This window comes from Nicotiana attenuata, unplaced genomic scaffold (genome assembly GCF_001879085.1).
Source record: "Nicotiana attenuata strain UT unplaced genomic scaffold, NIATTr2, whole genome shotgun sequence".
Classification (NCBI taxonomy): domain Eukaryota; kingdom Viridiplantae; phylum Streptophyta; class Magnoliopsida; order Solanales; family Solanaceae; genus Nicotiana; species Nicotiana attenuata.
In genome coordinates this window covers 241,548-256,093 of record NW_017670889.1, presented here as the reverse complement: position 1 = coordinate 256,093, position 14,546 = coordinate 241,548, and the positions used below count along the sequence as shown (strand labels likewise).

General features: G+C 36.9%; 2 protein-coding genes across 3 annotated transcripts; both read left to right on the top strand.

The window, feature by feature from the left end:
- The first annotated feature begins 396 nt into the window (after window positions 1-396).
- On the top strand, window positions 397-7,432 carry LOC109244247 (BRCA1-A complex subunit BRE). Of its 2 annotated transcripts, XM_019411303.1 has the most exons (13): window positions 402-626; window positions 732-819; window positions 985-1,171; window positions 1,288-1,378; window positions 2,903-2,938; window positions 3,066-3,164; window positions 5,285-5,415; window positions 5,558-5,606; window positions 5,729-5,818; window positions 5,899-5,952; window positions 6,464-6,529; window positions 6,925-7,022; window positions 7,109-7,432. In XM_019411303.1, exons 1-13 carry the CDS (start codon window positions 549-551, stop codon window positions 7,176-7,178), a joined length of 1,137 nt encoding a protein of 378 aa, XP_019266848.1. In that variant the 5' UTR covers window positions 402-548; the 3' UTR covers window positions 7,179-7,432. The 2 variants fall into 2 exon arrangements, with proteins under 2 accessions (XP_019266849.1, XP_019266848.1); XM_019411304.1 differs by lacking the exon at window positions 3,066-3,164 and having other exon boundaries at window positions 397-626.
- Window positions 7,433-11,636: 4,204 nt separating this feature from the next.
- LOC109244246 (tubulin beta-1 chain) lies at window positions 11,637-14,419 on the top strand. Its single transcript, XM_019411302.1, has 3 exons — window positions 11,637-12,177; window positions 13,113-13,382; window positions 13,471-14,419. The coding sequence occupies exons 1-3, from the start codon at window positions 11,775-11,777 to the stop codon at window positions 14,148-14,150; spliced, it is 1,353 nt and encodes a 450-aa protein (XP_019266847.1). The 5' UTR covers window positions 11,637-11,774; the 3' UTR covers window positions 14,151-14,419.
- Window positions 14,420-14,546: the final 127 nt, after the last annotated feature.

Genomic DNA, 14,546 nt, shown 5'->3' with positions numbered 1-14,546 from the left:
TTTCTTCACAGAAATGAATAAAAAAACCATCAGAAAATTTGGATATTAACATCAGTTAGGTACACAAAAGGTACCTCAGACGACCGTCGTGAGAATATTAATCCAAAATCATCATTCGGTTTCACCACAATAAAAAGAGAAAAAATAGGGGAAAACTTTACAGCAAACGAAAATTAATAAAACACAGAGAATACCGAAAAATTGAATCTCAAATAGAACAATTTTCCGCCATGAAAAAGCACTGATAAACAACGAGCACGATTGACGGAGGAGATAATCGAACTATATTTATAGTGTTGGAGCTTCATTCTTTAGGGTTTCCATTACGAAGTTGAATTTACCATTTTAACCGTCAATAATTTCATGTGCTTATTGGGCTTAAATGTTCGTTCTAAAGGCCCATAACTAGAAAATAAGCCCAACGAGTTATTATCAGATTAAGGCCTATCCAATATCCATTGGTTCGTTGCCGGATCAAAAGAAGAACCGGTTAAACTCCGACGGGAACAAAAGCAATTTGTGTAAACTTCCGACGATTCAGTGCGGCCATGGCGATCGATTCTATTCCTCCAATCATCGCTGCTCAGCTGAATTACTTAGTCACACACTGTCCATTCTCTGTCAAGGTCAGATAATATGTGTTTACACAAATAAAATTAGGTCATTTTCATTTAAAATGCTTACGATTAGATTATTCACTGACAAAATTTGGTGTTTGGAGCTTGTTTCAGGTGGAAAACATGTGGCCAGGAGGCAAAAACACTGGTTTATTTGATCGTTTCTCCTTAGTCATCCCCTTTTGCCTCGATTACATCAAATGTGAGTTCATTCTTTTAACTTTCTAATTTACATTTCAATCGGCTGCTGTAATTTTAATTTGCATTTCAGTCAGTTTTTGTAATTCTAATATACGTTTCAGTCAGCTGTTGTATTTTTCTAATTTACATTCTTCTTAACTGTTTCAACTACCTGAATTTGGGGCAGGGGATGTGATTTATAATGCGGTGTATCCGTTGGCAGCACCAGATGTTATATTTGGGCCGGAAGATGAAAATTTTCGGCCCTATCGTGTTATTGGCGAAGCTAGTGACTCAAAGTCATTGAAGAATCCTCTTACTGACTGGAATAGTAGAGACCCGACTCGTTTGTTTTCTCTAGTTCAGCAACTCAGGTGTTCTGTTTACTGTTTATTAGTACTTACTTAAAGATCATTGATTATGAAGAGAAGTAACTTTTTTTGAAAAAAATGATAAAGAAGAGCTGAGCTTTAGTTTATGTGGTTGTTAGGGAGTTGTACAAAGCATATCAAAAGAAAAGAGTTGAAGAAGTTGATGATGACAGGTTGAAGTTTGAAATCAGCACAATGCTCGCCAGAGAGGTAAAGCTTCTAATTTGATCATCACAGGGTTGTTTGGCGTGATTCACCAAATTTTCACAGGCAAAAACACTGGTTTATTTGATCGTAGTGGTTTTAGTTGTGTTATAGAATTGAAAATGTGTTGTGTAAATTAGCTTCAACGTTTCTTTTGCAAAAACATGTGAGCTTGTTGGTTTTTGTGGCTTTGAGGCTGTTAAGTTGCTTCCAGGGACGGATTTACCTTCGTCCAAGCGGTGTCGTTTGGTCGAATTTTTTTGTTAGATACACATATAAATAATATGAAAGTTTAGTTATATAAAATAAAATGAGATCTTTGAACGTAAGCTTCATTGGTCGAGCGCTTCTTCTCCAGAGCTCAGGTCTCGAGTTTGAATCTCAATTTTGACATGTAGTTTAAGATATTTTTGTTCCGGACTTCCGTTTTAAGAAGTAATGCTCCGAAGGATTGAACCCAACACCTATTTTAAAGCAAGTACAAACAAAACCACTGAAGTAGTACTGCTTTTTGTGCCTTCCATCTATAAAAGTTACCCCAAATAGTATTATAAATATATTTCAAAAAGTGTAAATCCGTCGAGGCGAGTTGTCGTAATATATTTGTTTTATATGTTTTATTAATATGTGAATTATTTTTAAGAATGCAATATTATTAAAATAATTTATTCACATATTTACTGTTTCAATATCGACGCCGCTAACAAAAATAGCAAGAGGATATGGGATCAGAAGTTCCTTCTGAGGGAGCTAGGTTACTTATTGCTTTGGGAGTATGGGCTTGCTTGTCTGACTGCAAATTGTAATTGATTCTTTATGACTAGGAAGTGGAATAATACTTGATTAAGTAAAAACAAAAGCTGAAAGAGAATCTATTCTAGGCATCATGGTAGTTCTCTTAGAGAGCATTTAATCTGACCTCTATTCATCATCAAATTCTTAAATTCTTGCTTGGAATCAGTGGACATTGTAAAATCTGGAGAAAGAGTTCATTGTAGTGGTAGTTCTTAACTCTCTAGAGTGTATAAATTCTCAGTATATTATTTTTTTATACATGCATAGATTTCCACTTTAGTATTGTGAGTGTCTTTGGTTGATTTGTAAGGTGTATATCGAAACTAGCTGTATCTGATAGTCGGAAGATGGTTGACTGTAGACCAAATTGTTCTGAAAGGATGCATTATGTTGTGGGTTGGATCTTGAAAAGGTCACAGTCACTTTGCTTCTGCCACCTAAAGATTCTGCATTTTAATTCTTAGGTATTTGGTGGCCTAGTGCTTATAGGTGTTTAACTATTAGGATTATCGTGATAGATTTATAGGGCTCAATTGAGTGCATGAATTGACTTTATTCTTGATGATTTTCTTGCCTAATGGATTAGTTTGAAAGATTTGTATAGAGTTGGATGGGGTTTAAAGAGTGGTCTTTGCCCCGCCCTACTCGCCTCCTCAAGTTATCATTTTTAATTATGTTTACTTGCTATAACAAATATTGTAGTTAATACTCTGTTCTGTTCTTAATCATTTGCAGGGAATCGAAATGTCTCTGAGTTCAAATGTTGATAAGGTACTCCACTGTAACTAACACCTGCATTTAGTAATTCCGTTTTCTGCTCTTACGTGAAATGATTCTCCTGCATAACACTTGATCTTGACTATATGGATGGTTTCTATGCCATTAAATTGTAGTGTAGCCAGAAGAGGTTAAATTCGCTGTCCCTTTGCTGGATTTGGATTTGAACAAAATGGTTGTTGGATCCACGTGGCGCCATCAGCAAAAGATATACTTACAGGTTGGTCTGGATAATGCTGAGTTGCCTACATTTCTGTCTATATGAACAGAAGACAAAGATACTTAACAACAACAACAACAACAACTACCCAGTAAAATCCCACCAGGTGGGGTCTGGGGAGGGTAATGTGTACGCAGACCTTACCCCTACCCGATAGGGCAGAGAGGCTGTTTCCGATAGACCCTCGGACTCAGAAAACGGAACAAAAAAAGAAAACAAGAAAAGACAACTCATTAGTAACTCCAGTATAAACCGTAATAGTAACGAAAGCATAACAACCAAAAGATGAAAGACATGCAATAACAGTAACCAGTATCTAAGGCCCAGGGCTAAGATAAACAGCAAGTACAAAGTGTATTCAGCATAAACTACAAGCTATCTAAGATCAACCCTAATCCAACCCCGCCTCACCCCCGAAATGAAGTAAGGAAAGTTCTACTACCCCCTAACCTACAACTCTAATGCTTGACCTCCAGACCTTCCTATCAAGGGCCATGTCCTCGGAAATCCGCAGTCGTACCATGTCCTGCCTGATCACCTCCCCCAATACCTCTTAGGCCTCCCTCTACCTCTTCTTGTACCCACCACGGCCAACCGCTCACACCTCCTTACCGGCGCATCTAGGCTTCTCCTCTGCACGTGCCCAAACCATTTGAGCCTTGCTTCCCGCATCTTGTCATCCACAGGGGCCATACCCACCTTCTTCCGAATATTTTCATTCCTAATCTTGTCTATCCTAGTGTGCCCGCACATCCACCTCAGCATCCTCATTTCTGCTACCTTCATCCTCTGGATATGGGAGTTCTTAACCGGCCAACACTTTGCCCCATACAACATGGCCGGTCTAACCACAGCTCTATAGAACTTACCTTTGAGTGGCAGCGGCACTTTCTTGTCACACAGAACTTCAGATGCAAGCCTCCATTTCATCCGGCCCGCCCCTATACGGTGAGTGACGTCCTCGTCGATCTCTCTGTCCCCCTGAATCATCGACCCAAGGTACTTGAAGCTATCTCTCTTCGGGATAACCTGTGGTCCAGGTCTCACGTCCCTGCCTACTTCCCTCGACTCAGCGCTAAACTTGCACTCCAGGTACTCTGTCTTAGACCTGTTCAATTTGAAACCCTTAGACTCGAGGGTCTGTCTCCAAACTTCCAATCTCTCGTTAACATCGGCCCTCGTCTCATCAATTAGAACTATGTCATCAGCAAATAACATACACCATGGCACATCCCCTTGAATATGGTGTGTCAATGCATCCATCAACAAGGCGAATAGGAACGGGCTAATCGCAGAGCCTTGGTGTAATCCCATAACAATCGGAAAATGCTCCGAGTTGCCTCCCATAGTCCTAACCTTAGTCTTAGCTCCATCATACATGTCCTTGATTGCTCTTATGTAGGCTACCGGCACGCCCTTCGCCTCAAGACATCTCCAGAGCACCTCCCTAGGAACCTTGTCGTACGCTTTCTCCAAGTCAATAAACACCATGTGCAGATCCTTCTTCTTATCCCTATACTGTTCCACCAACCTCCTAATAAGGTGGATAGCTTCCGTAGAGGAGCGATCCGGCATGAACCCAAACTGATTGTCGGAAGACAAAGATACTTAGATTCTAATATATTCTGAAGTAAGTCAAAACAATTCTATTGTTTAAGTCATGGTCGATCAAATATATTTATAGTTTGCTTTCCTTTGAAATAGCTTAGTTTTAAAACTATTACCTATAACCTATTAAAAGATTGAAGATTGTGTTAGAAAAATTGGGGCCTCGTAGAGAACCAAAGTAGTAGAAAACACTCATTGAAGGAAATAGAAGCATAACATCATTTTGGAGCATCGAGCCACATTTGGCATGGATATTTTTGCCCTACCTTTTTTTTTTCCTGACGAAAAATAAGTATGAAAGAGTGCCATGCATCTTTTTCTTGTTTACTTGCTGTCATCATATTCTTAATGCTGCATCATTTAAGTGTTAGTAAAAAGGGAATGTTTTTGTAGGTCTTTTTGGCTTGTAATTTGTCGTTGTGGTTACATTTCTTTGTTTAATTGCATTTTTCGCTTGTAATTTTTCCTTCTCTTTCCTGGTTCTGATTTGATTAACTTTAATAATGTGACAGGTTATATATCCGGTTGGCAGAAAATACTCCAGTGCTCCTTCTGCCCCACGTTTGAAATTGGTTTCTTCTTCTGAATTGAAGTCTCTATTCTCAATTGATGATTTCAGGCTTCCTGCATGGTTGGATGGAATGTAAGTTCTGATTTGCTGCAGAAGCTGGCAATCTCATCCACCTTTCTCCTATTTGTGGGACGCCAAATTCTGCTTTCCTTTCCTACAAAGTTGCTGTGTCATTTCATCTTCATAATTCTTTTCTTTATAAAAAAAAATCTAGGTGCATGGCTGAGTACCTTCCAACTTTAGAAGAAATGCTTGAATCACAGGTTAGCTTCACTAGTTTTTCTCCATAAAAATTTAAGCCGAATAATTATTATCTTTTTAATATAAAATACCAAATTATTTTGTTGAATTCCTCTTTCCCTTTTTGTCCATTTACTTTTGACAGATTAAAGATGCAGTTACATCCATTGAAAGTAGAAGGAAGCTCATTATGGCATTAGCTCCTCTTTTTGGAAGGCCAGTAGAAGCCGATCCAGTATGCAACCTTAATTCCATTGTAATTGTATGTTTGCTGATAGAATAACATGCTGTAATGCTCCTTTCTTTTTATGCCAGGTTTTCTGCAGGAAAGCGACTTTCCTATCTTCCTCTGGGGTATTTACTTTTCTGGTATGGTAACCATTGACTTATATGCAGACAAACACATAGAAGAAATTTCTCTCTTGATGTGAAACTTGAAAGAATCTTATTTTTGGCTATTTAAGACATATACTAGGGTGGACTGGGTGCATAAGCTTCAGTGTTTGCTTCTTTAGAGAAGAGGGCAAAAGGAAGAAGTCTTGTTACCTCGAAAACCGTGGGAAATTGAGCTAGAATTTGAAATAAATGCAGACTCTTAGCATTGAACAGAAGATAGACAATGAATCTCTCAGAATAACTCAACAAAACATAGAAAAACATGTCATGGTCCTACCTGTAATTGCAATTTGTCCAGCATATCGTGTTGCTCTTTTCTGTGTTCTTCCACAAGATAAAGCAAAAGTTATAGTATGTCTTAAATTTTCACTGAAGACCATTTCCCCATGATTGAATATCATCATTTGCACTGCTTTTATCTGGAATGTTTTATTGATGTAGCAACTATTAGTAAATATATCTTACTATGCCCTTGATATGTTAGGTTCATGTTGCCATCCCACTTCAGTTCCCTAAGCAGCAGCCAAGTTTGATGCTTCAGAGTTCCCAGGTAAAATAGTTTGGCACCATTCAACTATATTGATGCCGCCTTTCCTTTTCCATATTTTAATTCTTTCTCCATGTACCTTATTTTATGAATGTTCATTGACATGATGGGACCTCAAATATTTTAGTTTGGTAGTTTGCAATACTTAAGCATCTCTAAGTATTGCCTTTCATGAGCCTATAATATTCCCAGTCACATACCCCTTTTTGTGAAAAGATAAGTGCTTATGCTCCCAATCTCGCCCACACATCCGTGATAAAACAAGGAGCATAACTTCTCAGCTTTTGCCGGCCTTCTCATTTTTGTGTGCTTACTTTGCCTAAAATGTTCTGATGGTGCTGTCAATTGACTCACGGCTCGTCTCTATGCATGTGTTGTGCACCGGCATGTTTGTATAGCACTTCAATTCTCAAGCTCTGCCCATCAAGTCTCCGGTGATTACTGAATATCCATGGAGTCCCAGATGGGAAATATCAGATATGGCTGAGCGGATCTTGTAAGTTCCCACTTGTTATTGCTTGTATAATCGGGAAGGTTTGCTATTTTGGTCGCTAATACCACTTGTTGTAATCAATTTTGTAGCGATTTCCTTGTTGAAGAATGCTTGAATTTCAAGAAATACTGCAATGAAACCATGCTTCAGAACCGATGAAAGCAGCTCTTACAAGAGTTCATTTGTTTTATATTTTGGTGATGTTTCTGTATTCCAAGTCTTTAGACTGTGGATGTTTGTAATGTAATGTTTCTAGATGTGTAGAAGTTAGAACCTTACAAAAACCAAACAGCTTCCTAATTTTGCATGCTCTATCCCGTGCTTTTCTAAGTCGAGAACAATTTTTGTGATTCTAATATTTTGTGTAATTAAAGGAGCTTATGATAATAGCATACCAAGAAAGTTTTGTGTGAGATTCATACCCTTCTCCTTCTAAACCAAGTCTAGTTAGAACTGATTTGAAACTTTTTGGACCTTTTGTAGAATAACTACTAGTTCCATTCCCGAGAAGATTCTTTGAACAATATCAAAAGGTGACAAATAGAAACTGTTTTATTACATATTTTGGTGTATTTAATAGATCGTTAAACATCATTAGTCCGTGATTAAGGACAAGGAAATAGGTAAATTGGAATTTTTTGGCCACCAGCAACAACAACAATAAACCCACTGTAATCCCACAAGTAGGGTAATGTGTATGCATACCTTACTCCTACCATGTGAAGGTAGAGAGACAATTTTCGATAGACCCTCGGCTCTAGGAAGAGTGAAATAAAGTACCCCCTCCATTCACTTTTACTTGGCACGTTTTGACTTTTCACGCCCTTTAAGAAATAATAAATGAAGTGCATAATTTACCATGATACCATATTAATAGATGCATATTTTATTGGATTTGAGAAAATGATTTGAAATGAGTAATAAATATGGTGGGTATAACAAACAGTAGCAACAACAATGTGGAAAAGAATTGGCCAGCCATGGCGTAATAAATATGATCTAGAATTTAGAGTTAGTGGCTCAACATACTTATGATTTTATTATAGTATTCTAATATTTTTTAAAAGTATTTATGCATAATTTCGTGTTGAAAGCAAGTTAATATCTCAGAGCTCGATTTAGATCTGTCTTATGTGGTTGAGATCAAGCCCAAAATTATTCTATAGTTCAGATCTCAACTTTGTTGTCCCCATATAAACATAGTGAAAATACTATAGATGGTGATCCCGATAGGTTACTAGAAAAATGCAAGTAGACACACCTTATAGCGCAATTGAGACAAAAAACACGTAGCTGTCAACACCGCAAAAAATTGCAGAACCTCACTGGCTGTAGGGTTTATGGCATGGGCCGTTGGGTCTGCCCCGTGAAAATAATAATAATAATAATAATAATAATAATAATAATAAATAAAAAGAAAAAGAAAACAGAGCCACGTGAAGTATATAATGGAGCTCCACAGTAATGAAATGACAATAATTGAGTTTTTAGATCCAAATGATTGCTTAAGTTTCCAAATTGCTCTACTTTCACTCTTATTGTCTCACCTTAAATACAAAATATTCTTGAATACTTTTTATCCACTTTTGACAAGACTAGAAAGGAACTACTTACTGTAAACTTCTAAAGGATCCAACCAAAAAAATTTCTAAAGTATGTTTTTTGTAAGAACAATAATGACGACAAGAATAATAAACATATTCAGTGAAAATTTACAAATGGAATTGAAAAAGGCAGTATGTACACATACTTTATCTCTACCTTGTATAGGTAGAGACGTTATTTCTAATAGTCCATCAGCTCAAGGCAAGCAAAAACACAACAATAAAGAAAGGAAATATAGTAGTGAAGAAGTCACTAACAACAGCAAGATAGTAACATAACGAAGCAGAAACAACATAAGAGTGATGATAAAGAATATATAAATCCGTTTTTCTTGCCGACAATTATACTAATAAAAACAAATCAATCGAGTAGAAGACTTGACCCAATTCAAGCCTTACTAGTATGTACGGGTGTTCATGGTTCGGTTTGGATCGGTTTTCCCCTAAAAAGAACTAAATCAAGTAAGTCAGTTTTTTAAATATTAGAACCAAACCAAACCAATTAAGTCGGTTTTTTCTCGATTCGGTTTATGTCGGGTTTTGTCGGTTTTTCGGTTTTTTCGGTTATTTGTCGGTTTTTTCTTAAATATAAGACATACACTACCAAACACATATTCCGGCGACCATATTTTCAACGTAACACTATCAAATCAATTGCCCTTTGAGAAATCTATTATTTATTAAAATATATTGATGATAATTTAATCAAATAGTGATGAATAATTTAAGGACTCAATTAAAAATATACTTTTTTTTAACATGAAATGGATTCTTACACTTACCAAAAGAAAACTACCAATCAAACTAGAATATAAAGGTAAAAAATTGTACTAAAAGTGCAAACGATTAACATTCACCATAAAATTTTTGAAACTTTGTATAAAAATATAAATATATATAGGTGTAATAATAAATTTGAAATAGCTACTCCTATAGTCGGTTTGGTTCGGTTTTTTTAGGTTATTTTTTTATTAAAACCAAAACCAAACCAAATTTGATCGGTTTTTTAAATTCAAAACCAAAATCAAATCAAACCAAAAAGTATCGATTTTCTTGGTCGGTTTGGTTTGATTTTCGGTTTGGTCCGATTTTTCGGGTTTTTATGAACACCCCTACTAATATGTGTGAGAAGTGAGCAAGTTATATTGTTTCATCTAGAAATTAATTGTATTAGAGATGATACATTTCTTTACGCTCCAGGTGCGACACAATTTACTCTTTTATGGACCAAGGACGCGTATTTTTTGTGTAGCTTATTGAAGGTGCACATGAACTCATGATTTTTCCATCAAATTAGGTACTTAATGTTATCTCCTAAAATCGATCTAACATTATCAGCTAACCCCTATTCTTCTAAATGCTAGATGGTGCATTTGGTTAAACATTGAGTTATTTACCCAAAGAATCAAAAATCAATTCCAACTTAATCCTTTTTTTCTCGCTCTAGTGGTGCACCGATATTCTAGAGTTTCTAGATTCACCTTATAATAACATGTTAAAATGACTATTTTCTAGAATAGATCCGTCTCTATATTATAACATATTAAATTGTGTTACTATCGCATCTAAAACTTAGGCCTCATTTGTTTTTTTAAGATTAAGACGTCTGAATCTGAATACACATCTGAATATCAAGATGTGTATTAAGATTAAGACATCTGAATCCGAATACACATCTGAATATATTAAGATGTGTATTAAGATCTGAATACTAAAAGTTAAGACTGTTTGATTTTTAACATCTGAATGCATAACCAGTCCATGCCCAGAATAACATCAAAGTCTACCATGCTGAGCAATAACAAATCGGCTCTGGTCTCAAAACCACTAAGAGCAATCAAACATATAAACACGGTCCACAACAAGAGAATCTCCAACAGGAGTGGAAACATAAACAGGAAAACTCAAAGAATCCCGAGATACGCCCAAATACGGGGCAAAATAAGAGGACACATAAGAATAAGTTTGAAAAATAATAAATATAAAATTCAAATGAAATACTAATTAATCTAATATTCTATCAATAAAATATATAATTTTTTAAATTATGATAGTCGTTGGTAGTGATGGCTAACGGGTGAATACCGACTAGAGGCGGTGGTAGTTTTGGTTGATGATAGTGGTTCATGCTAGTAGCTAGTAGTGATTGGTAGTGGTGTCGATTATGATTGAGGATGGTGGTGGTATGTGATGATAGTTAATAATGGCGGGTGGTGGTTTGTGATTGAGGAAGTGGTGGTAGGTTATAATGATGGGCGGTGCCGGCTGTGGTTGTTAATGGTGATGGGGTGGTTGGTTGTGGTAGTTGAGGTGGATAACTGTTGACTGTGGGTGAGAATGATGCTGGTCGGAGTGGTAGCGATGGTGGATGGTGATGGTCGATAATGGTAGCGGCTATGATTGAGGATGATAGTAGCATGGTGGTGGTGTTGGTGGTTGAGTATGATGGTGGTGTGGTGGTTGAGTATAGTGGTGGTGGTGGCATGGTGGTAGTTGATAATGGTAGGCGGTGACGGCAGTTAATAATGAATATGTGATAGCATCTTAATGAAATTAAGTCTCTGTTATAGATCTTAATCATACAGACCTATTCAGACCCATTAAGTGGTTATGAATTAAAAAAAACAAACACACTTAATGATTAAGATCTGAATAATTAAGATTCAGACTTAAAAAACAAACGCATTTAATATCTAAGATCTGAATGATTAAGATTCAGACCTGCATTAAGCGCAAACAAATGAGGCCTTAAACTGTCAAACAAAGTATTACTTCATTTGCTTAATTATATTTCTAACATACTTGTAGTAAAGAATAATCTCAATGATATAATTCAAAAAACTGTAATCGTGTGTAATGCGTATAAATTTTAATTACTATTTCGTATTCACCGCTAACTAGCTAACAAAAAGAAACAAAGAAATGATGGAGGGCAAAAAAATCGGCGATCAATGTGGGACCCATATTCACCCTGCAACAAGGGTCCAGCAGTTATATCGTGTGTATGTATTCCCGCCTGTCACCACAATAAACTCACCACTAGAAATATCTCAAATCCCCACCCCTCTAAATTCACACACTTTCTCTTTCTCTCTTACCCTAATTCCATTTTCCATTTCAATTTTTCAAATTCCTCCAAAAAAGAGAGAAAATGAGAGAAATCTTACACATTCAAGGCGGCCAATGCGGTAACCAAATCGGTTCCAAATTCTGGGAAGTTATCTGTGACGAGCACGGCGTTGATCCTACCGGCCGTTACAAAGGCACCGCCGCTGAGTCAGATCTTCAACTTGAACGTATTAATGTGTATTTTAACGAAGCTTCTGGTGGTCGTTATGTTCCTAGGGCTGTTCTTATGGATCTGGAGCCTGGTACTATGGATAGTATCAGATCTGGTCCGTACGGACAGATCTTTCGACCTGATAACTTCGTTTTTGGTCAGTCCGGTGCTGGTAATAATTGGGCTAAAGGTCATTATACTGAAGGAGCGGAGTTGATTGATGCTGTTCTCGATGTTGTTCGTAAAGAGGCTGAGAATTGTGATTGCTTGCAAGGTTTATTTTCGCTTCCTTCTTTATATGCTTTTTTCTGTTTCATTTCTAATCGAATTCTCATTGCGTCTATGGATCTGCCTACTGCCTATGGTTTTGATAGTGCTTATATTTGATATGTTTTCGTTTCCATTTCCAATCTCGTGCTCATTGTTTCTATTGAATGTGCTTATAGTGCCTATACTGAATCTGTTTCACTTTTTCATTCCAAATCGCGTCTTCATTGTTCTGATGTATGTGCTTATATTTAACAGCGCCGATATTTGATCTATTTCACTTGTTCATTCCAAATCACATGCTCATTGGTCCGATGGATGTGCTTACAGTTGACAGTGCCTTCATTTGATTCCTTTTTCCTGTTTCATTCATGAATCGCATCCTTATTGTTTCTATGAATGTGGCTGTATTTGATCTCTTTTTGTTTTGATTCCGAGTGCTTGCTTATATTGTCTATGAATGTGTCTATAATTGTACAGTTGGCTATATTTTATCTTAACGACTAGCTGAATACAAGGTAGTGATAATGCTAATTCATATGCTTATATTCTAATGTTCATACCGGAGCCTAGTTCTCATAGATCACACAAATGAAGGCATGCAATTCTTTAGAATAGCAGAAGGATAAAACATTATAACCTAGTTCTGTTTGTATTCCATTTTACTTTTTTGTATGCATCTCACTAGTCATACTCTCTTAGAGTTGATGCTGGAGAAATGAAACTTATTTTGTATCTGTATCTGACTGGTGGCAACATTTGTCAATTTCCTTTATCAAATAACTTATTCTATGCTCTGCTTAATCTGTTGATTCTTTTTTTCTATATTTGTCCGATCTATCAATTTGGTGATCCTCTTTAGATAATTATTATTGCTTGCTGACTCAGGGTTAGTTGATTATCGACTATTGATTGTTATATATTCTTTGTTTTATGGATCAGGATTCCAGGTTTGTCACTCACTTGGTGGAGGGACTGGATCTGGCATGGGAACTCTATTGATTTCCAAGATAAGGGAGGAGTATCCAGACAGAATGATGCTCACATTCTCTGTTTTCCCATCTCCAAAGGTGTCTGACACCGTTGTAGAACCATACAACGCTACACTGTCTGTGCATCAACTGGTGGAGAATGCTGACGAATGCATGGTCCTTGATAATGAAGCCTTATATGATATTTGTTTCAGGACTTTGAAGCTCACTACTCCAAGTTGTAAGTATTTCTCCTTGGTGTTTACAAACAATACGATCTGCAAGCTAAGTAAGCAAATGTAACAAATTTTTGCCTCTTTCTCTTGCAGTTGGTGACTTGAACCATTTGATCTCTGCAACCATGAGTGGTGTTACCTGCTGTTTGAGATTCCCTGGTCAGCTGAACTCAGACCTGAGAAAGTTGGCTGTGAATTTAATTCCCTTCCCACGTCTTCATTTCTTCATGGTGGGCTTTGCACCATTGACCTCTCGCGGATCGCAGCAATACATTTCCCTCACAGTGCCAGAGCTTACTCAACAAATGTGGGATGCCAAGAATATGATGTGTGCTGCAGATCCCCGTCATGGACGCTACCTGACAGCTTCTGCCATGTTTAGGGGAAAGATGAGCACAAAGGAAGTGGACGAACAAATGATCAATGTGCAGAACAAGAACTCGTCCTACTTTGTTGAATGGATCCCTAACAATGTGAAGTCTAGTGTATGTGATATCCCACCAACTGGGCTGAAGATGGCATCCACATTTGTTGGCAATTCAACCTCCATTCAGGAGATGTTTAGGAGAGTGAGTGAGCAGTTCACAGCTATGTTCAGGCGCAAGGCCTTTTTGCATTGGTACACAGGTGAAGGTATGGATGAAATGGAGTTCACTGAAGCCGAGAGTAACATGAATGATTTGGTTGCAGAATATCAACAATACCAGGATGCTACAGCAGATGATGAGGAAGAGTATGAAGAGGAGGGCGCTGAGGAGCATTATGAATCTTAAAAACATTTCTAAATTCAATATTGCTGCTTTTGTTAAGTTTCTGCCAAGTGGACTTGTTATTGTTTCTATTGTCTCCTTTTCACTTGAACTTTCTGTTTTGATTTGGTGAGAATTGAATATTGAAATGTTTCTTAATGGTCTGAATATGAGCTACTGTATTACAGTAGCTTCTTAAAGAGTAAAGGGTGATGGTGTTTTGCAGTTATCTCGCTGTTTCTGTCACTCAGTTGGGATAACTTTTAACAGCATTATACTCCTATTATTATATAAATGTATCTCTGGATAGAAAAATATTCTTCATAGTATATGATTTTATAACGTTTATTGTTACTTCTATTTGATTCATCTTTTCGTTATCTCTTTTGGAGTTTTTGAGTCTATTTCGAGAACAGAATT

Bases quoted from the DNA above. Each gene is read 5' to 3' on its own strand.
- LOC109244247 (XM_019411303.1), top strand. From the start codon at position 549: ATGGCGATCGATTCTATTCCTCCAATCATCGCTGCTCAGCTGAATTAC. The intron at 5,416-5,557 runs GTAAGTTCTGAT...AAAAAAATCTAG, and splicing joins CCTGCATGGTTGGATGGAAT to GTGCATGGCTGAGTACCTTC. The intron at 7,023-7,108 runs GTAAGTTCCCAC...TCAATTTTGTAG, and splicing joins GATATGGCTGAGCGGATCTT to CGATTTCCTTGTTGAAGAAT.
- LOC109244246 (XM_019411302.1), top strand. From the start codon at position 11,775: ATGAGAGAAATCTTACACATTCAAGGCGGCCAATGCGGTAACCAAATC. The intron at 12,178-13,112 runs GTTTATTTTCGC...TTTATGGATCAG, and splicing joins GAATTGTGATTGCTTGCAAG to GATTCCAGGTTTGTCACTCA. The intron at 13,383-13,470 runs GTAAGTATTTCT...TTTCTCTTGCAG, and splicing joins GAAGCTCACTACTCCAAGTT to TTGGTGACTTGAACCATTTG.